The following is a 24,581-nucleotide window of genomic DNA, read 5'->3' as shown; positions in this document are numbered from 1 at the left end:
CCAGAGAGCATTTTTTTGCAATAACATAAGTCAGAAGAAAATGACGTTAGAACAATTCCACAGGTGTCAAATGAAAGAGCATGAGCTATATTTTCAACTTAGTTTAAAAAAAGTGAATAAAAAAATGCATTTATTAGTAATAAATAATTATGCAAAAGTATCGTAAATCTTTCCTTATAAACTTTTTATTTTGTTATATAAGAAATTATACATATTTATTACAATTTTTTATCAATTATGATATAGATAACATTACTTGGTATTTGTGCACTTAAAACAGGGTAAAACAGTTAATTTTTTTTGGAAAAAGATATTCAAAAAGTTTATAAAGAAAAATTAACGATACATATGCATAATTATTTATTACCTACTAATAAATGCATTTTTTATTCACTTTTTTAAACCATGTTGAAAATGTAGCTCATGCTCTTTCATTTAACACCTGTGGAATGGTTCTAGTGTCATTTTTTTCTGACTTATGTTATTGCAAAAAAAAATGCTCTCTGGGATAAACAATTTCAATAAAATTTAAACAATTGAATGAATCGCTTTGAAATTTTTATCACATATTAAGCAACAAAGAATGCTCATTTGACAAAAATTTAAAAGCTGTACACTAATTTTTACAATAGTTATTGAGAAAATTTTTTTTTTGCAATTCTGACCTTTTTTCACAATTATATTAACAATAAATGAGTATATCAAACTTTGTAATACGTCATTTTAAAGATTTTTCCATAATCTCGAAGATATTTGTACTAAAAAAAATCATAAGTTTCACTGTTTCCCGTTGATTTGCAAAAAGGAGAAAATGCCATTTTTTGACAGTTAATTGTTTATAAATAAAAATGGCCGTTAGATCCTACGCAGGAAATAGTTATAATTTGTTCCTATAGGTATTACCTGTCGAAAAAACGCTTCAGTACCCTGGCTGCTGAAGTGTCACGAACAGGGTATATTTTTGTCTTATTACCCTGGCCTATTAGTATTTTAACGAATTTCTAAATAAACTATAAGATGAGGATGGAAATACAAATAGAAATTGGTACCAAAACGAGAACCCATTTCTTCCCAACCGAAAAGATAAATAAAGAATAAATAAGCGACTTAAAAATTAACAAAAATAACACGTCAGAAATGTATGCACAGGATCCACACTGGGTATTAAATAATAACGCATCTCGTGGTTTTCAAGATGATATTAATGTTTGTACTAAATTGTACAATAAATTGGCAATCAATGATTAACAATACAGGAAGAAATGTTACTGCTCGGTGTTACCCATCCCATGGATTAGAGCGTGTTACCACTAGAAAAACCAGAAAATAAAAATAGCAGATGAGCTATCGTTTCGTAGATACTTAATACTTACTACTTTCCAAAATATTTTATTAAAATAGTACCAAAAATTAAAAAAAAAAAAAAGATCATCATGAGGTGTTCCCAAGCGGTGGTCCATCCAAAACATAACAGCGCTCGAAACTGCTCGATACAGTTATCGGGCGACAACCGGTAAGTCAGTGTGCTATGGCTGTAGGTTGGTAACAATGGAATAACATTGATACCAAAATGAATTAATGAATTATTTTGACAGAATGTATAAATAATACTATGATTGCTTTTTAATCTTCTTTTCATCACATTTTAATAGTTATTATCATATTCCCGAGGAAGTCAAATCCAAAGACACATAAATTATAATAAATGTATTTACTAAAAACACCACTATATTTTTTTCACACTTTATTATTTGCACTGATACATACGTAACTTGATTTCGCAGATTTCGCAACTAACTTCAGACTGTCGGTGTTACGAGTACTTCATAGTGTCATTTTTATAAAAATTCATTCTCAAAATTTTCCCAATCGCGCATAAAAAGTATAACTTCAAAAAATAAAAAGGTTAAGAGACAAAACTGAAAAGCTTCATAGTTTCTGTTCTTTATTCGTCAACCATTTCTAATCCACTCCTCAATATAGGCCTCGCCTAATTGCTTCCATAATTCTTTATCTTGTGCCAATCTAATCCACTATTTGCCTGCGCCTGCTCGTATATATTATATCTCTACCCCCATATGTTTGGAGGTCTTCCCATTGTTTTTGTCGCCCCCTTGGTCTCCATTCTTGGATTCTCCTTGTCCACCTGTTATCAGCATATCTGGCTATGTGACCGGCACATCGCCATTATACTTTTTTATTGCTTCCAACATATTCCTCATCTTCGTTCTACGCCTTATCTCAGTATTTCTAATCTTGTCTCTTCTATGCATGTATCGTTTCATTGCTCTTTGCGGTGTTTCTAGTTTTTTAGCAGATTTTTTAAAAAATTTATAGTTTACCGAAAGAGTAAACCAGTTGTGTTGTTCTTTTAATTTCAGCCTCTTGATTTGGTTTTCCCAGTCTGATTACATGACTCAAATTTTGTTTATTTGTTTTTTTTTAAGGAAATTCAAAAAAAAAATAAATTTATATCAACGACCATAAAATCATAGTTTTTCATCACCCTGTATATCACCAAAATTGTTTAGAATTTAATTGGCTATTAAGCTAGTGTTTCGGGAAAAAGTGAAACGACTAATAAGTGATTCGACGAAATGCACGGGACATGAACAAAACAATTCGGTGATTAGAGAGTTGGACATCGTTGACGAAAACAAAGACGGCTTTAAGATCCTTCCGGGAAGGTATTTTAATGTAGTAAACAAACTGTATTAGTTTTTAGTTGTAAAAGTAGAAAGTAGTAAAGAACTAATTATGATATTCTGTGAAATTTGACAAATTGTAAAAGTTGTTGGAAGAATATTTGGTTTCTTAAAAAAAATGGTTTGAGAGAGGTTGTTGTTTATTGGATGGAAAATATCAGGAGAAGGGATAATGTATGTGAGAGTATGGATTTGAGAGAAAAATAAAGACACTGTGTAATTGACATCGGAGGAGAGCAGTCCAATTTTTTATAAAGTGTAGAATCAGTGTAGAGTGGTGTGATCGGCCTTTGCGAGCAGAATCAAGTTGAAACCAAATCGTCGACCGGTTGAATAGTTAATTTTCCTGGTCCGAGGGAGATTCCTTTGTTTTGTCTAGAACGAGTAGCTGATTATTATCCGTTTGTGCACAAGATATTCGAGCAAGTCCTGTGTGTTTTTCTTGGAAGCAGTTTGGACGAGAGGGACTTTTTCGCAACATCCAGAGAGTACGTGTTGGGAGAATCAAAGACGGCGCAATCCAGAAAACGAGGGAGTGAAGAATAAAAGGTTAGTCCAATCATTTGTCGGAATTGAGAAAATTTATTTATATCAAAACCATATTTGTTTATTTGTTTATTGAACAATTTTTTAACGCAGTAGTCATTTCAAATTTGAGAAATCAATTCAAAAAAAGAAAAATAAAATTCATTCAATTTAGTATGAGTAAATAAGAAACTAATCAAATAAATATTTTGTTAAAACAAGGAGATATCAGAGTTAGAGTTTAATTTATTAAGTTAGAGATTGTTGCAACAAAGTTAAATTTTAGTATTTTTTGAATCTTATGTACACGGCTTATTTGATAAAAACAATAGATTACATTTATATGATTTTGAGTGTTTTCAATTTCCCTATTTCTACCCTGGAAGAAGTAAGCAACCAGAAATACTAGAAGCCACAGATCACAGGTATTGAATAAAATTGATTGGAAAATTTAATTGGAATTTAGTTGTGTTTTTACATAGGCAAGAAATAAAATAATTGAATAATCAATTAAATTAAGAATTTGCTAATTAATCTAAATAAATAGAAAAAATAGAGCATAAGAATACATAATTTTCAACATTTTTTATGGTACAGTTTTATATTGATATAATTAAAGTCCGGATTATAAGATATTTCCTTTTTTAAGCTTTTTTGCTTATAATTAGGATTTTTAGTAAAAATGCTTATTAAAGATATGTTGCTTGTCTTTGTTTATTTTACTTCTTATGATAAACTGTAGTGAACTTTCATGTTGCTTCCTGTCTTAAGCAAAATTATATGAAGTATACAGAGCTATAAAACTCTAATTTAATAAACCATAAGAATTTTAATCCCTTAGGTGTAGGAGATAAACGGGAAAACCCATCGTTATACATGTCATGTAATAAACTAATATTTGTCTGCAGACAGCCAAAATTTATTATATTGTTGTAAAATAGTACCGGTACATTTTTTTTGTCTAAATTTAAATACGCACCAATCACATCTGCAGATGTTGAAAGAACTTTTTTTACGTATAAATATATTTATGTATACAGATAGAAGACATAGCTTTTTACAAGACAATTTTAAAAAACATATTATTGTTAATGGTTTTTATGCTAATGGCCATGAATATAAAATATATTAATATGTTAATTATTTTTCGATTTTTTTTTTATTACATTATAGCTTAACACTTTTGTAACTTTTTATTTATTGTTAATAATACGATAATTAACACGTTGAGGGACAGTGCGTCAAATGTATAAACATGCGTTGTGACACTATGGGCCGGTTGTTCGAACGCTAATCAAAAATGATAATTATCAAATATTTAATTACTGTCACAACTGTCAATGTCAACTTTGATTGGGTTGCTGAAAACATAATTATTGATTACAATTATGAAATTAGTTAATCAATTATGTTAATAATTGTTATGTTAATTGATTAACTGATCTCATAATTGTAATCAATTGTTTTCAGCAACCCAACCAAAGTTGAAATTAACAGTTGTGACAGTAATTAAATATTTGATAGTGATCATTGTTGATTAGCGTTCGAACAACCGGCACTATATGTATTTTGCAAAGTAGAATAGGGAAAATGCTACGTCTATGGACGTCTGGACGTTGTGTCACATTACATAAATCGAAGTTAGACGTCTATAGACGTTGTGTCCGTCAACGTGTTAAAAATAAATCTAATTTAATGTTAATATCCTTTATTCATATTTATATCATTATATCCATGATTACTTACACGTTTTTTTTTTCTTGAACCTTGCTTATTTCATATAAACTTTGCTTATTTTTGCGAAATTTTTTGCTTATATAAGTGCTTATTTTGACCCTTTCTGTCATGCTTATAATCCGGACTTTAGAAATAATTGTCTGGTCCTGGCTCATTATTTTGGGTTATTTTTAAGCCTACCGGTCTGCAATCTTCATTTAATTGTTAGTACGTTCTTTAAAGGTAAAATATTGCAAAACCTCTATATTTTAAAGAACCGCTTGGATTGACATGAAGTATGCCATACACATAGCTAACAAGTTAAAGAAAAAAAGTGATATTGTGCCGATGTGTGCTTTTGCCCTAGGGGTTAGTTTCACCCCCTTATGGCGGTGCAAAAATATATGTTCGAAATAAGTCCGGAAATAGATAAAATACTTAACTAATTCTAAGCAACGTTTGTTCCATAAAGTTTTTTCACCAAAATAATACTTTTCGAGTTATTTACGAGTGAATATGTTAATTTTTCTACAAAATAACCACGTTTTCAGACGGTTTTTCGCAGATAACTCAAAAAGTAAGTATTTGGTCGAGAAAAAAATTCGTATCAAAAATATAGCACGTAAAAAAGTGGAAAAGATGGTGTACATATTAGGTCACTATACCTAGTAGAAACAGAGTTATAGCTAATGAAAAATAGGTTCATATTCGTCAAATTCCAAATCGAATATTTTAACGTGCCATAACCAAAAAACGAAGTACTTTTTTGGGGAAAACTCTTTTTAACTTTTTTAAAGTGTTTAAAAAATGCTTATTTTTGTTTTTTAAAAAAACTTTTTAGCATCAAAATTAAACAAGTTAAGCTCAAAATAAAGTTGGTCCATTTTTTTTTGGTAAGAAATCGGGAAAATCACCCCTAATTAGCATTTCAAATGAACTTAATTGTTACCACTTCACAAGTTTTTCGTGTTTTTGTTTTTGGTTCAAAGTCCCTATTTTTAAAAGAGATGTAGTTAAAAGGGCTTGAACGAGTCATTTATCACGAGCGTATGCAAATTTAGAAACACCGAATCTTAACCAATTTTTGTCTTACAGAAAAACAAAAAATGACAAAATATTTAGAAAAGTAAAGCTGACTTTTTTATTGTTTAAAATTTTTGGTATCTCTAACAATTTTTAAGTTATTTTGAAAATAAACATTTTTTTCAAAATTAAATTTTTTAAAGATTTTACTTTAAAACCAAATTTTTTAAAAAATAAGCACTTTGAATCGATGAAACTTACAGATCATATAAACACAACATAAGTAAAGTAACTTGTGAAGAGGTAACGATTAATTTCATTTAAGTTGCTAATTGGGGGGTGATCTTCCTGATTTTTTTTGCCAAAACAAAAGGGACCAACTTTATTTTGAGCGTAACTTGCTTACATTTGATGCTATAATTTTTTTTATAAAAACAGAAATAAAGCTTTTTTAAACACTTTAAAAAAGTTGTAATGTGTTTTCCCCAAGAATGCTTCATTATTTGGATATTTCACATTGAATTATTCTATTTGGAATTTTTCGAATATAAATTTTTCATTAGCTATAACTCTGCTTTTGCTAGGTATAGAGACCTAATATATACACCGTTTTTTTTCACTTTTTGATAGGCTATAGTTTTGCTAAGAATATTTTTTTCGACAAAATGCTAACGTTTTGAGTTATTTGCGAAAAACCGTCTAAAAACGTGGTTATTTTGTTGAAAAATGAACATATTCACTTGCAAATATCTCGAAGAGTATTGATTTGGTGAAAAAACTCTATAAAACAAAAGTTGCTTAAAATTAGTCAGATTATCCATTTCGGGACTTATCTTAGACATATATTTTTTTCACCCCCGAGATGGGGTGACACTCACCCCCAGGGCAAAACCACACATCGGCACCATATCACTTTTTTTCTTTAATATGTTAGCTATGCGTATGCCAAATTTCATGTCAATCCAAGCGGTTCTTTAAAATTTACAGCAAAAACCGTGAAAGAATGTACTATGTTGTAACATTTCATTTAGTTATTGGGTACATTCTGCTATTAAAACTATGTCATCTGCAAATTTCAAATGGTTTAAGCATGATTCGCGGATGTTTTTTACTCATGTTGTTTCATTCTAACTTCCTAAAAATGTCTTCTAGAGCAAGGGTGAATAGTTTGTGAGAAATGGTGTCTCCCTACTCCCTGTCTTACTCCTCGTTGTGGTTTTATAGGATTGTTTTTATGCTTTCGTTCCGTTTTATTTGCATGGTTGCTTTTTAGTGTTGTTAATTACATTACTTTTTAATTACATTAGTGTTTCTTGAATCTATACATGCGCTTTCTAGCGATGCTAGCATAATATTCTATAATTCGATGGAGTCGAATGATTTTTGAAAATTCACAAACGATATATTATATAATAATTACCAGAGAACGGCAGTTCTCGCCAGTGGCGCACACCTACACCCCCTACACGCGACACTATATATACACGAAATTTTCAATTTTCTAAATCTGACTGAATTGAAAATTGGGCCAACTCCCATCTTAAAGTTCAGGAAAAGACTCACCTATTCATATGTCAACCATCCATTTTGGTCCAAGGGTGTGGATTTTATGGCCCTTCCTATTTAGGGTCTGGTTTTCGTTCTCATCCCCAAAACTCCCAAAAACTTCGAAAATTTAACTCCGACCTTTGCGGCTTCTAATAGAAGCGATCATTACCTTTCCAACGCATGTCTAATTTTAAAAATCGGTTATACCGTTCAAAAGTTACCGAGCTCAGAAATATGAGTCAATTTGTATTTAAAAAAGGGAAAATGTTTGTGGATATGTATTTATGTATGTATGTATGTGTGTGGAAAAGTTAAACCGATCTGAATTTTTTTTCTCTGCGTTTGAAGAGGAGGTGAGGGCCGATTCAGAACCGGTGTAGTTTGTGACTTTTGACCACCCATAGCCAGCTATAGGACTTGGTAGGTACAAAACGGCATATATTTTGGCGGTATATATCTTCGGTTCAAGAAGAGACAGGAGAACAGTAAATACATCAAATCAATAGCGTTGAGTTAAGCTTTCAAATGGTGTCTAAGCTGTTAGGATCAGACATACACACGGCTCAGTATAGCCGAAAAACTGAAAAACTAAACTTTGAAAATTTTGGTGTTTCGACAATTACTCAAAATTTCAACCTACGAATTACGCCAATAACTGAGCATTTGTAGAAGGACTCTAGACGAATCTAACGGTGTATACCTTAGATCCGGGATAATTCGAATTTTAAAGTTATAGGCTTCATAAGTATGATCAAATCTATTTCATAATAGTCCTGTCGCCAGGGGGGGTACAACGGCCTCCTGTATTCAGATGGACTTACCCAAGTTTTTTTTATGTATTTTGACCTGTAGAACACGAATTTTTTGGGTAACAGTTGATCCGGATGTCGATAAGATTGTTATAAACCAAGAAGTTGAGGAATCACACAACAGCGATTTCTCGCAAAACAAAACATTTTTTTGTATTTTTTGGGCCATTCTAACCAAAAAATGTTCATACAAATATTTTCGTAGGATGCATAGTTTTCGAGATAAACGCGGTTGAACTTTCAAAAAATCGAAAAATTACAATTTTTGAACCCAAATAACTTTTGATTAAAAAATAAAATAGCAATTCTGCTTACCGCATTTGAAAGTTCAAGTCAAATTATATCGGTTTTAATTATTTGTATTGCTAAAAATTTATTATTTTATTGTTAAAAAAAGCTATAAACACCTAGTGCTTGAGTGATGTTTTTAATGATTTCTCATTTAAAATCGAACGAGTAGGTAGAAGAGGTAAAAGTGAAAGCGAGGCTATTTCTACGTAGCATGCATTAAAACGCATGTATTAGGCACGGGAAACACGATATGTTTATAGCTTTTTTTAACAATCAAAAAATAAATTTTTAGCAATGCAAATATTCAAAACAGATATAATTTGACTCAAACTTTTAAAGGCGGTAAGCAGAATTGCTATTTTATTTCTTATTCAAAGGTAATTCGGGTTCAAAAATTGCAATTTTTCCATTTTTTCAAAGTTCAACCGCGTTTATCTCGAAAACTATGCATCCTACGAAAAAACTTGTAGGAACATTTTTTGGTTAGAATGATCCAAAAAATACAAAAAAATGTTTTGTTTTGCAAGAAATCGCTGTTATGTAATTCCTCAACTTCTTTGTTTATAACAATCTTATCGACATCCGGATCAACTGTTACCCAAAAAATTCGTGTTCTACGGGCCAAAATACATAAAAAAAACTTGGGTAAGTCCATCTGAATTAAGAAGGCCGTTGTACCCCCCCTGGCGTCAGGACTATTTGGGAAAAACGGTTTTTCAAGCTCAATAATTCCTGTAATAGCTTCAGTTATCATACTTGACCTTAGATGAATAAGATACTACTTGTCAATACGTTCCAAACTCATGTTTAGTGAACAAAATCGGTTAAGCCGTTTAGAAGTTATTAAGCTACAAATGTAGGTATAATCCAATTAACGATAATTCCCTAAATGGTTTATGTAGTTGTAGTGGTTACGACGCTAATTTGATCTGGCAACGGGCAATCCGAGTTCATTTACCGGCCATCCCAATATTTTTTTCAATCTATTTCGAATAAAAAAAAATCTAGTGTACATTCGATGGACACTAGATCATTTGGGAGATAATGCGACAAAGGATTTATAAAGCTTAACGTGTAATCGAGAAACATGGAATTCAACTTTATACATTTAATTTATAAATACCTTTGAAAAACTCCTGATACAAGAATAAAAAACCGCTAAACGCCGTAAAAATGAGTGGCGCATACAATATTCCAGCTACAAAAGATCTGATATGAATATTACGTGGCGCGTTTTCATTTTGATGCAAAACAAAATTCTAGTTTTATTTTAAAAGATTTTTTCACAATATTTGCTAAATTTGAAGTAAACGCGCCACAAAAGACTATCAAAATTCAAACTGTATCAAAGTTACTCTTAAGGGTTAAGGGTAATACGACTGTTAGAAGAACATAGAAGAACATTCTCTAGATTTTCGAGTGACAATCTGCGAGATTTTATTAAGAATCCTAACTTAGACCCCTTTAACATTAAGATTGAGAAATATCACTGCCACAAAGAATGTTTAGAACAATGTGTCAAGCTTGTGACGCAAGCTTCTCTAGCAGTTTGTGGATCGTATTCGAGGGATGGGTTAATAAAAACACGAATTGATTCCAGAAAAACTATGCCTTACTTTAACGCTAAATCGGAAGACATCTTCGACATCTACCATATATTTTTTGTAATATTTATATACCTAATGCACTATTTTAAAATTATAGTAATTTTCTACTTTGCTTTATATTCATTTTAGTATTAAAAAACTTGGGTGACTTCAGGGAGACGGATAAGTTAGTCTTATATGTTATAAAAAGAATGTTTGAGTATACTTTTCTTAAGTGAAATTTTTAATTGCCTTGCGAAACCAGAAAATATTTTCCAAATTAAACCGAATTTATTTATTCAACTTTTATGAGGTGTTACATTTCCCTTACAAAATTAATTCGCATATTAATGTATTTTTTCTAATTTTTAGTTGCCGTGAGGGGCAGAAAATATTTTTTTATTTCAACGCAATTTTACTAAAATACTAAATAGTGTGTTAGGCAACTTTTGTGAGCTATTACATTTTCGTGTCAAAATAAAAAAATTTTTCGTCTGTTACATTTTTTCAAAAAAATTTTAATTGTCTTCAAATTCAAAAAAATAGTTGATTGGGCAACTTTTGTAAGGTCTTACTTTTCCATCGCAAAAAAAATTAGCCTTTTTCGATGCACCCTGACCTGACGGTCACCAAGCCCTATAGTAACCGACCGGGATCGTAGAGGAGTGCTACCTGCTACCTACCTTCATATTCTAGTTGGTTTAAATCGGATGAGTTACAAAAGTTTATTGTGTATGTTTCAAATTTACGAAAAGATAACCACAAACAAAAAATTGTAGACTGGAAGTAAAAAAAGTTTGATTAAATGTTGATTTTGGATCTTGAAGGAAAGTGTGATTTGTAGATGCCAACTCTGTAACAAAACTACAAGCACTGTCCAATGAACATATCCAATAACAATTAAAACAATAGTTTTCTTAAACGCCATATTTATCAATGCCGTTTATTTTCAGGTCTTGATCGGAGAGATATCAGAACCACGTCTTCGAGGTTTATTTTCAAGTGTGCCCTTAGCCAGCTACTCATTTGGAATTCTGCTAGTTTACGCACTGGGATCATTATTACCGTGGAGATATGTTGCAGGTAATATTTTTTACCACATTTTAAACGGCTTTAATTATTTAAACTACCATAAACAGTATTTATAGACATACTTTAATAGAATCGCTATTAATCTAGGACACAAACCTCAATATATATTAACAGTAAAGAAGAATCAATCAAATTCCCCATGGAAACAGAAAACAACACTTTACTTCCTTTTCTGGATGTGTTAATCATAAAAGAGGATACAGGATATACAACCAAAGCTTACAAAGAAAGCAACCCACACCAACAGATATGTAAATTACCACTCAAACCACAACGTAAGCATCAAAAAGAGAATTATCAAATCATTATATGATAGAGCTCATAACACTTGCTCTATTGAAAATAATTTCAGAAAGAAAGAAACCTGCTAACAAAGGCTTTAACAAAAAATGATTACCCATTCAAATTTATGAACAAGGAATTTCACAAAATTGAAGAAAGGAAACAACAAAACACCACAAGTAATCCAGGATCAGTCACAAGAAGGGATTTAAAAATGACAACAATAAAGGGCCTATGGGAAAAATTAAAAACTACAGGAAATAAGTACAACATCACAACACCATTCAAAACAACCAATACACTAAGATCTACCCTGTCCAAAACCAAACCTAACAACATATAAGAGAGATCAAAGAACTGCATCTATAAAAACCATGTGAATGCAATAATTTTTATGTGGGAGTGGAAGTCAAAACGTGAAGCAAAATGTAATTTTCATTATAATCAATTCTGGCTTAACTTTAACTTCATACAAACATAATATTTAACTTAGATATGCCACAAGAAATCAGTTTCAGAACATGTTAAGGCAAATTAAGTAAACAGAATCCGAAACACATAGATGTAAAAAATCAAAAGCAAATGATTGGATATTAAGTTATTAAGTAGGAAACAAGAGTTGAATCAGTACACACCCCTAATATATTAGTTGTTAATTGTATCATAGTTTGGTTATCTTATGATTTTTTTAGTATCTAGTACTGTCCTGCCTGTAACATCACTATTGGTATTCTTCTTTCTACCAGAGAGTCCAGTATGGTTAACAAGACAAGAGAAACTAGAAGATGCTAAGAAAGCTCTAGTTTGGCTGAGGGGAGGAAATAAAATAAAGGTATGACTTTTTTTAGAAGGTTTTGCAATACATTGTTTGTTTTTTCACATATTATTCGTGGGATTTTAAGAGATATAATAAAAATATTAAAGAATCTCGCTGCCAAAAATTGACAAAATAATGAAGAATGGATTCATAAAGAAATGTCCTTTTGTTTCATATTATAAATCGAAGTTCACAGTTAAACTCTCCAAGAAACCTGAATTTCACGAAGGTAATATCTAGTTAGACCAGTTCCGTGGATAAAGAAATTTTTTTGTTAATATAACAACGAATAATTAATAACTATAAGAGTAAAGGCTGACTTATGATAGGACGGGGACGTTGACGACACGGCTGTCTTACATTGAAGAATCGTCTGATATGAAAAGCATTAGCTAGTGTATCGTACAGCGGAACGGGACGATACCGGGGACGTGCGCTTTCTATTGTTCTAAGCCCTGTCCTAACATAAATCCGGCTTAAAGTTCCACGTCACCAAATTAAACTAAGAAACCCACTGAAATGGTAAAAATTGAAAATTAGAGTATCGAGCCATCATCGACTATTTTTTTTGAAGGGACAAAGAGGTAAGCAGATTTACGAAAACTCTTCGTATCAATCAGTGCAGCGATCAATGTCCTAACGTGACCATGAAAAATTGGATTACAATCTTCATAAAATATACGAGATATGAAATGAGGCAATATCTCTCAACGGCGGAAAAGGCCTGTTCGGTATGGAAGAGACCTGCGTGCGCCAAAAAAATAAACGCCAACTTGAACGAAAGGTGTAGACTCATTACCGACTGCATGAGACCAATCCCTCTGCATAAACTCTATAAAGCTTCAGGTCACTCAGATTATGACTCCCGTAGAACGGCCCACGAATTTAACGAAAGTTTCAAGCAAACCTTTGATAACCGCCACGAGCCGTATCCTGACTAAAATCAAGACAATGCTTACTTAGCGCCTGGCTAGACAAACCACCAGCGTGTTACCAACTCCACAAAGTTGAATTTCAAGCGACTGGACGACCGATCAAGATGGACCGCTTTAGAACTGGCGTAGCACCGACCAAGTCAAACCTTATCAAATTGAGCTTGCTGAACAGATAGAACAATGAGTGTGACTGCTGAGGAATACACAGTATATTAGGTGTTTCGACATTGAACATCCCGAACTATCTTAACCTATACTAAATTTACAATCCAGATGCAGTTAACAACCCAAGACACGTTAAATGCTACTAGGAGCACTCTCGAATCATAATTTACAATGCAGAATCCCAAATCATGATTTCCAAAGTTTATACATTGTAAATTATGATTCGGGAGTGCTCATAGTAGCATTTAACGTGTCTTGGTTTGTTTATTTCTACTACATCTTGATTTTAAATTTAGTATATGCTCTCTCATTTTGGCATCAATTGGTTCAACCCCTAGACTTTCCCTAATATACTCAATCTTATTAAGTTGATCCGTTTTTCTCACTCCACTCATCCATTTAAGCATTTTTATTTCGCCACATGCATTCGTTCTTCCAGTTTCTTTTTCACTTTTAATTCCGTACATCACAATTGATCGTATGGTATTTTTACAGAAGTTTTCTTTCAGATTTATTGGATTCTTTTTGTAACATAATACACAACTCGCTTTCTTTCACTTTACACCTCATCCATCCCGACCTAACTCTACTGCATGTATCTCCATCTGGTTCCCCATTACTTTGTTAGATCGATTCTAAGGGTAAGAACAGAACAAGTGGGTTGCGGTGGAGGTGTAGGTCACGGTGGATGCTACTAGTTAAGTCGCGGTCGATGTCGACAGCACATAGCAAGGAGGTCACCTGCGCTGTCAGTCGAGCTAGAACCACTATCAAGTGAAGTAGTTTAATGAAATTTGAATGACAAAAAGTCTGTGCTTTTGCGATGTTGTGTCAGTCAAGTGATGATAGTAATGAAATGTCAGCTGTAAATAATCAGATCCTCCTTCATATTTCAAAAATTTACTGAATTTAATTACTTTAGAAATTCAAAAATAAACTGAATACAAAAACGGGATTATATAAAAAGTATCAACTCAGATAGCGCAGGTAATGACAACTTGGCTTCGAACGGACCAATCACAGGGAAGCATCCTTGTAGGCCGCGCAGTAGACATCCATGTAAAACAAACTCATTTTATTTTCAAAAGCATCGATGTAAACCTCCTGGATGCCATCGCGCTAAACCTCCACCGCGATTTATCTGCTCTGTTCTCTTCCATTCACTACAATGTGTTTGCTTTACATGGATATCGACATCGACTGCGACCTCCACCTCCACCGCGACCCACTTGTTCTGTTCTTACCCTTGCATTTAAAACTATTATCATGTTTTCACAACATGAACATTCCAAATACTGTGCTTTTATCATATTGCGTTTTAAACCTTCTTCCTCAAGAAGTTTTCTCCAGTGTTCCATTTTTAGTTCTAAATCCCCTTCTGTAGTGTTATTCATAAGTTACTTTGAAATTGTCGCTCATAAGTTGTTTTTTTATAAAAAAATCCACGAGGAAAAATTTCCTGTAGTTGGCTGTATACCATTTATTACAAAAAGCCATGAAATCCTTTATAAAAGGTTATTTTTTACTTTGGTGGTTAGCATGTTCGATTAAAAAAAAACACTAATGATGATCGGTCAACCGATTGAAAACTAGTTCTGTTTGTTTTATGATGTAGCCCTGTATAGGGATTTTAACATATATTATATTTTATAAAGGATTTCATGGTTTTTTGTTTTTTATGGTCTAGCTCTTCTGCAAAGTAAAATAAAATAACTCTCTTCTACATAATCTGACTTTTATCTTGTTGTTTTTTAAATATTTTCAATGGTTTGTTTAATATCCAAGACACATTCTTTATTTTACAAAAGAGTCTTATGTAGTCAAATGCTTTCTTGAGGAGCATCAAGTGTTGCAATATTATACTTTAATACTTTATTGGTAATTTACTTTATATGCTTTATAGTAGAGGATCCGATATAAGGTCGATTTGCACCGATCTGTTTAATGGATAAAAATTATTGGATATGTAATTTAGCATGTTAACAATTACAAAAAAATGGCTAAAGGTTATAAACCAAGGCCAGAATCAGAACAAAAAAAAATTACAAAAAACAAGAGTTGCCCGGTCTAATCTTGTTCTAACTATAAATAATTAATAATTAAAAAATTAAATTTGTTTATGAATTTAAAAACAATTTTTTCGACCCGGGCAGATATTATTTCAGGTTTTTTGGATCATTCTAAACAAAAAAGGTCTTTTGTAATTTTTCTCTAAAGCTGATCGTTTTTGAGTTATAAACAATTTAAAACTGAAAAAAGAACAAAAAATGACAATTTTCAAGGCTCAAAAACACAAGTAAAAAATATCATTTTTGTAATCATCAAGTACATAAATTCAAGTTCAAACCTTTTTTTATCAGGTCTCGATAAGAATTTTAGCCATGTTTTATTCTAAAACATATTTTTTTAATTGTTATTTAGGAAGATTTCTTATGGGGAGACGGGCATTAACAACTAAAAAACAATGTTTCAGAATGAAATAAGTCCAAAAGATTGATGATATTTTATTTTTATTTTATTTAAAAGAATGATGTTTTATACTTATGTTTTGAGCCTTGAAAACCGTTATATTTCGTTTTTTTTTCAGTTTTATATTGTTTATAACTATTTTAGTCCAGAAAGCCACTGCGCATCCGCTAGCAAAAATATTCTAATTCGGATTTTTTGCACAATCTTACTCAAAAAGGACCCCTTTTAACAAATTTGCATGTTGCCAGGACCAAAAATTGGTCAATAATTTTTTAAACGTTTTTTTTTTGTTTTATTCCTAAAATTATTTTTTTTTCATGGAACAAAATTTTTTTAGGTTTTTTGGATCATTCAAAACAGAAAAGATCTTTAGTGACTTTTCTCTAAAGTTGATAGATTTTGACATATAAGCGATTAAAAATTGAAAAATTGCGAAATCGGCCATTTTTAACGTTCAAAAACTATGTGAAAAACTGAAAATTTGAATGTTGCCAAGGTAAGCAGATATCTTTTAAACATCGATTGATAAAATCCCGAAGAGTTTTTTGCAATACAATGTCAAAAACCCCTTTGTTTTTTAATTGCCAATCAAGCGTGCGCGACACTATTTTCCACCGTTGCATGTGTACACAGTATGGTGCAAATGAAAGGAATAAATTCGTTATTTCTTAAACCGGTGACTTTAAGGAAAAATCCCAAAACAGGTCGGTTTTTATTTTTAAGTTATGATATTGTGGCATATACATTATACTAGTGACGTCATCCATCTGGGCGTGATGACGTAATCGATGATTTTTTTTAAATGAGAATACGGGTCGTGTGTTGGCTCATTTGAAAGGTTCTTCAATTCTCTATTCAGTAATATAAACATATACATAATTATTTATACAGGGTGTCCAAAAAATTTTTATTAAATTAAATCATTTGCCAAATTGACAAAAAAAATTAAATTATTGGACACCCTGTATAAATAATTATGTAAATGTTTATATTACTGAATACAGAATTGAAGAACCTTTTAGCACACGACCCCTATCCTTATTTAAAAAAATCATCAATTACGTCATCACGCCCAGATGGATGACGTCACTACTATACCATATATGTCACAATATCATAACTTAAAAATAAAAATGACCTGTTTCGGGATTTTTCCTTCAAGTCGCTGGTTTACGAAATAACGAATTTATTCCTTTCATTTGCACCATACTGCATACACATGCAACGGTGGAAAATAGTGTCGCGCACGCTTGATTAGCAATTAAAAAACAAAGGAGTTTTGAATATTATATTGCAAGAAACTCTTCGGGATTTCATCAACCGATGTTTAGAGAATATCTACCTACCTTGGCAACATTCAAATTTTCAGTTTTTCACATAGTTTTTGAGGGTTAAAAATGGCCGATTTCGCAATTTTTCAATTTTTAATCGCTTATATGTCAAAAACTATTTACTTTAGAGAAAAGTCACTAAATACCTTTTCTGTTTTGAATGATCCAAAAAACCTAAAAAAAATTTGTTCCATGAAAAAAAATAATTTTAGAAAAAAAAACAAAAAAAAACGTTTAAAAAATTATTGACCAACTTTTGGTCCTGGCAACATGCAAATTTGTTAAAAGGGGTCCTTTTTGAGTAAGATTGTGCAAAAAATCCGAATTAGAATATTTTTCCTAGCGGATGCGCAGTGGCTTTCTGGACTATTTAGAAAACGATCAACGAGAAAAATTGCAAAAGACCTTTTTTGTTTAGAATGACCTAAAAAATCTGAAGTAATATCTGCCCGGGTAGAAATTTTGTTTTAATTTATAAAAAAATGCCATATTTTATTTATTAATTATAGTTAGAACAAGATTAGATCGGGCAACCCTTGTTTTTTGTAATATGTTAACATCCTAAATTACATATCCAATAATTTGTATCCATTAAACATATCGGTGCAAATCGACCTTATATCGTATCTTAGACTTTTATGACAAATACTACATCAGTACAAAAACCTTATTTTTCACCTGCTAAGCTTACTCTCGGATTTATTCAGTGTTATAGACTTCACCAGTTGTTTAGTTATTTCTTGTTCTCACGTATTTAACTATTTTAGTCGATGGTCTCCAATACACGCTGTACGCAGCCTACGGTGTGTATTGGACACAACCGGCTAAGTCGGTGGTCACTTCAATTCACCCCTTAATTTGAATTTGTTTTAGTAGTCTTTTTAAACTATTTTCGGTTGTACGATAGTTTTTGTCCTTCAAAGTTTATTAGAAGTAACGAAAACGAACAATTTTCCTACGCCGTGGCCGTGACGCTGTACGCAGCCTATAATGCAGCTATTGGTGACCACCGTTTAACATTCTAAGTAACGATTCGAAGTACGTTTCTCACTTTCCATTTTTCTGTCTTCTTTTTCGCGTTGGTAGTCATTGGTTAAATAAAATTGAAAGCAAAGTGAATGTGACGAATTACGATAATAATAAATTATTTTTATCACTCTCTATAAAAGTGATTTAACCAATCTGAAATAGTTATTTTCCTAACTAGTGCGGAAAGTGATATTTTCACGCACGAGACTGCCGTTGACCCGAACGACGCGATAGCAGAGTTCGGGCAATCAGTCGAGTGCGGGGAAGACACTTTCCGCATGAGTTAGGAACAATATTTTTTCTAGGGCCGTACGTTTGGAAAAAAGCCACAAAAAATAGAGTTATATCAATTTTAATTTAGAAGTGAAAATACACAAATTAATTCTTTGACAAGGTTTGTTAAAACCAAACTTTCAATATAATGGGTTACCACGACTACGATATTGGTTTCCATGACGACGATTCAAAACCATTGTAATTGGCTATTGATCTGACTTTTAAATATTATGTCAAAATAATTTTATTTCATCGAATTAATGCGCTAATTTCATTAAAACATGAACACAATAAGATAAAAAATCCACAAGGAAAAAGTTTTCCTGTAGTTGGCTGTACACCATATAATCCTGTATAAAAGGTATATTTAAAATCCCTCAAAAGGGCCACATCAAAATCACAACATAACTAGTTTTCGAATGGTTTACCAGTCATCATCAGTGCTTACCTAAAATGAATATAACCTGATAAAATAATGCAAAGATATTGAAATTTTGACTACGGTTAAGAAAATGATAGGTTATACTCACGTGCAATGTACATGCTAACCACCAAGATACTGTTTAACAAAAATATGTGGGTCAAAGCCCAGTAAAAGTTGTCCGTCAAGGAAACATTGGTTTCAAATGCTACATTAAGCTTCTTCTTCTTAAGGTGCCTATCCGTTCCGGATGTTGGCGATCAGCATGGCTATCCTAACTTTGCTTGCTGCTATTCTGAATAGTTCGGTTGTCGATGTATTAAACCACTTTCTCAGGTTTTGAAGCCAATATATTCTTCTTCTCCAGGTCCTCTCTTTCCAAATACCTTGCCTTGAAGAATGAGTTGCAAAAAGCTATATCTCTGTTCATTCCTCATAACATGGCCAAGATATTCTAGTTTGCGCTTTTTGATTGTGTTAATATTCTCGCATTCCTTGCCTATTCTACGTAAAACCTCAACATTAGTCACACGATCCACCCACGAAATTCTTAAAATGCGCCTGTAACACCACATCTCGAATGCCTCGAGTTTTCTCAAAGAAGCCTCGGAAACTGTCCAGACCTCTACTCCGTATAATAACGTAGAAAATACATAGCATCTGATGATAGAGATTTTGGTAGCAAGAGGTAAATCGTGGCTTCTGAAAAGAGACTTCATCATTATGAACGCTGATCTCGCTTTTCCTATGCGTTGTTTTATTTCACTTGAGTGGTCCCACTGGCTGTTTATGTTGGTACCAAGGTATGTGTAGCTGTCGACCCTGTCAATTAGTTGTTGGTTAACCAAAAGCTGTGTATTTAATATTTCGCGATTATTGACTACCATGTACTTTGTTTTTTTCGTATTGTCAAGTCCGTATTCTCTACTTATATCTGATATGCGCGACATTATTCTTTGCAAACCATCTAGACTGTCTACAAAAACTACAGCGTCTTCGGCATATCTAATGTTGTTCAGACGCACTCCATTGACTAATACGCCTTCCTGTAGTTCTCCCAGAGCTTGCTCGAAGATACATTCAGGGTATATATTAAACAGCACCGGTGACAGGATGCATCCTTGCCTCACTTCTCTATCTATGGAGACTGCCTCTGTCAATTGGTCATCCACTTTAATATTGGCAGTTTGGTTGACGTTAAGCTAGGATGTTTAAAATATTTAGCTAATCTGCCCCAGGTAACATCTGAGCCGTGGACTTGACTTGTTTACATGTTGAAAGTATGAAGGCAAGTGACAATGAAATGGATAGAGGCCTCCGAACGATGACAAGACAGAAATAACAGTTCCACAGGAAGTTGAAAATCAACCTGTCATATTTAAATACTAAGGTGTACAGCTTGTTAAAATTAGAAAAGATGTAACAACACACTCCATTGTAAAAATTATCATTTCAAATTCATTAAACTAGTTGTTATAGTTAAAAATGTATTCACGTATACTTTAGTGGAGTTAGTTAGACAAACCACATTACACAAAAGTTTTGTATGCGAGAACTAAATTCAGTAATCAAATCTTAAATTGATGTTGATTTAAAGTTATCGAATTTATTTAACTTATTGGTAGCTGTTGGAATTTGTGTAGGTAAGTGTGTAAGAAATTGCAATGGGGGTGACTGAGGTGTAAAAATGTCTTAAATAATCTGGGGGGATGTATCATTAAGAAAGCACAAGCTCAAACTTAGGCGACTAATTCCTAAAGACTTCGCAGGCTGCCCGGATCCCTAAGGGTCCAAAAACCAAAACCGTAATAGGATGATGACAGTAGGGCCTGGGGGGTATGAGATGTCTGTGAGGAAATTAGTGAGAAAGAAACATGAACGAAACCCAGACAGAAAATTAGACTTTTGATTTGATTTTACTAAAGATGAGTGTTATATGTTGGTAATGACAGATTGAATAGGTAGGGTGAGAATAGCCATATGTAGAAATATGGTGGTGGTATATATGTAGATGAAAATTTGTATAATGTGGATGTCTGTGGATGATGATATTAGTAATTTATATGTATGTTATGAATAGATAAAAGTGGTTAGATGACTGAAGATGACAAAAGGATTATTGTGGCTAGTACCAGATAAATTATTATAAGTGTGAATGTGAACGAAGCAGTAAAGGGGGGTGAAAAGTGATACTGTAAATGTGTTAAGAAAAATCTTCACTCCATCGACAACTTTTTTCTTAACACATTTACAATATCACTTTTCACCCCCCCCTTTACTGCTTCGTTCACAATTTATCTGTTACTAGCCACAATAATCCTTTTGTCATCTTCAGCCATCTAGCTTAATGTCAACATCCTAGCTTAATGTAGCATTTTAAACCAATGTTTCCTTGACGGACAACTTTTACTGGGCTTTGACCCACATCTTCTTCTTCAGTGCCTTGTCCGGTCCGGATGTTGACGATCATCAAGGCTATTATTGTTTTGTTGACTGCTCTGCGAAACAGCTCCACGGAGGTTATCCCAAACCATTGTCGGAGGTTTTTCAACCACGAGATACGACGGCGTCCCGGTCCTCTCCTGCCAAATACTTTGCCCTGCATGACGAGTTGAAGAACTCGATATTTTTCTTCGTTGACCCACATATTTTTGTTAAACAATATCTTGGTGGTTAGCATGTACATTGCACGTAAGTATAACCTATAATTTTCTTAACCGTAGTCAAAATTTCAATATCTTTGCATTATTTTATCAGGTTATATTCATTTTAGGTAAGCACTGATGATGACTGGTAAACCAGTCGAAAACTAGTTAGTTGTGATTTTGATGTGGCCCTTTTGAGGGATTTTAAATATACCTTTTATACAGGATTTTACTGTTTTTTACAATAAGATAAATTTAAAATAAATTAGTAAATAATATCTAAATATTAGTTTATTGCATGTATTATAATATATTATAATGCCATATTAGAAGGTATTTTACTTTCCCGCACGCCGTGCGGGAAAATTTATTTTCACGCACGCCGTGCGGGAAAGTGCAACTTTCGGAAACGAAATACGTGCGTGAAAGTGGCTCTTTTAGCATGGCCGTAGAAAAAATACTTTTACTATAACATTTGTTTATTTTAGGCAAAACAAGAAATGCAGCACCTCGTTGATCGACTAGAATCAGAAAAAAAGTCACAGACAAAAGCAAATATCACGACGCTCTTCCAACCCGAAGTTCTGAAACCTCTAATTATTATAAATGTATTTAACATACTTCAGCTATTATCCGGCACGTATCTTATTGTATTCTATGCTGTAGACATCTTACAGCACATTCAGGGGTCTCAAAAAGTCGATCATTACATGGTGGCGATCCTGACAGCGTGCGTCCGTTTTGTTTTCTCGATAATTGGCAGTTTTCTCCTCACCTTTATCGGCCGCAGAGCGCTGGCATTGACGTCTGGCTTGGGGACTGCCCTCTCAGCCCTTTTTGTCGCCACGTTTTTAAATCAGAACTGCCAAGGGCTCAACTACGTCCCGGCCCTTTTCGTACTAATCTACGTGGCAACTAATACCTTGGGATTCCTAATACTACCCGGAGTTTTATTGGGGGAATTATTCCCGGCTAAGATACGGGGGCTGTCCGGCGGCCTGACTTTTATGTTCTTCAATTTGGCTTTGTTTGGTGTCGCTAAAGTTTTTCCTTTAGTGAGAAGTGTCGTAGGCATTTCTGGAGTTTTCTGGATTTTCGGAGGGACCTCACTTGTGGCATGTTTGTTCTTATATTTAACTCTGCCGGAGACGAGGTCGAAAAGTTTAAGTGAAATCGAGGATTACTTTCAACAGAAAGGATTTTTGTGGAGTAGAAGGAACCGACGAAGACAGGGAAGTAACGAACAGACTGGGAGTGGAGATGTTTAAGACTGTTTTACTAAATTATTATTTATATACAGTATGTGTTATTTTTGTTAAATAAATGATAAATATTTTGTTTACTTTTTTTTATTTATAACTTTTTATTTAATTATTAATTATACTTACCGTACCTGTCAAGCTACGGAAAAGTGGAAGAAGAAGTACAAAAACAAATGAACATGGCGAACAGAGCAGCAGGGTGTTTCAAAACACAATCTGGAGAAACAAATACCTCACAATGGAAACGAAAACCAGGATATATAAATCAACAACAAGACCGATAATGACGTATACAGCGGAAACAAGAGCAGATACGGCGAAAACACAAATACTGCTGGAAACAGCAGAAATGAAAGTCTCACGAAAAATAACAAAACAAACTCTAAGAGACATAGTAAGAAGTGAGGAAATACGATCGAGATGTGGTATAGAAGAAATAAACATGTGGACCAAAAGAAGAAAAATAGAATGGAATCAACACATAGAAAGAATGACAGAAAATAGAATAGTACGAATAGCAAGAGACAAATCGCCAAATGAAAGATCATTGGGACGACCGAGGAAAAGATGGTCAGACAATGTCAAGTAAGGCTAAAAACCGAAGTAAAACAGGCATTGAGCCTATTTATAAAGTAGGAAGAAGAAGAAGAAGACCTTACAGTAAAATAAACATAGTCGTCACTCAAAATATCTTTAACGAAAGCTCTTACTTGGTAGCAGGTCGAAAACTAATGTCAAATAGATATATAAATAGGATTTTCCTGCATAGAAAATATAAGATCTGAGGATAATGAGGTTCCTCACCTTTATCGGCTGTAGAGTACTGGCATTGAAGTCCGGCCTGGGAACTGCTCTCTCAGCCCTTTTGCGACATTTTTGCTTAAAAATTGCCAAGAGTTCAGCTTCATCCAGACACTTTACTTAGTAACCTACGTAGCATCTAATAACTTTGGATTCCTAATACTCCCCAGGAATTGACCGGCGAATTCTTTCCGATGGCCCGACCTTTATGTTTTTCAATTTTGGTATAGGTTGTATGGATTTCTGGATTTTCGGAGAGACCTCCTTTTGACTTGTTTTATTTTATATTTAACTCTATCGGAGACAAGGTTGAAAAGTTTAGTGAAATCGAAGATTATTTTCAGCAGAGGGGATTTTCGTAGAATAGAAAGAACTGACAAGGACAGCGAAGATCTGCGTCCTATTTATGTTAAATAAATAATACGAAAGTACCAATGCTATAGACTGTAGAGGAAACCGACGTAACAGATCACAGACTATCGATACCAAGAAAGTCAAAACATACTTTAAAATATCCCAACTTGCCTTCTGCGATCCGAACAGTCATCCATATATAGTCAATAACTACCCATATCGCCTCCTCCAACATTCACAGAAATTGGCAACAGTAAAAATCCTAGACCAGATCAAGAAGAAAATGATGATAATAAGATCCTAGTTTTGAGGTAGCCACTGAGCCTCATTTATTAACTCAAGGTGACGCTTTGGTTCGTGATTTAAATTTATCTAAAAAATAAAAAAATATGAAAAAAAATTTTTAAGAAACGCTTTTCTTTAGTTACGAGTGACTAAAATTAAAAAGATTATAAAAAATCAACTAAAAGGCAAAAAATAAAAAAAAATCTAACACATC

General features: G+C 33.0%; 1 protein-coding gene across 1 annotated transcript in view; it reads left to right on the top strand.

Moving 5' to 3' along the window:
* The window catches only part of LOC114329741 (facilitated trehalose transporter Tret1), a 194,658-nt gene extending 171,655 nt beyond the window's left edge, over nt 1-23,003 (top strand). The window contains exons 5-7 of the mRNA XM_050643836.1: nt 11,157-11,286; nt 12,270-12,409; nt 22,154-23,003. Of these exons, the coding sequence (XP_050499793.1) occupies nt 11,157-11,286; nt 12,270-12,409; nt 22,154-22,933 (1,050 nt within the window). The 3' untranslated portion in view covers nt 22,934-23,003. The remainder of the gene's footprint in view (nt 1-11,156; nt 11,287-12,269; nt 12,410-22,153) is intronic.
* The last annotated feature ends 1,578 nt before the right edge of the window (nt 23,004-24,581 follow it).

This window comes from Diabrotica virgifera, chromosome 2 (assembly GCF_917563875.1).
Source record: "Diabrotica virgifera virgifera chromosome 2, PGI_DIABVI_V3a".
Lineage (NCBI taxonomy): Eukaryota > Metazoa > Arthropoda > Insecta > Coleoptera > Chrysomelidae > Diabrotica > Diabrotica virgifera.
The sequence above is the reverse complement of the archived record's forward strand: the minus strand, read 5'-3'. Positions and strand labels throughout refer to the sequence as shown.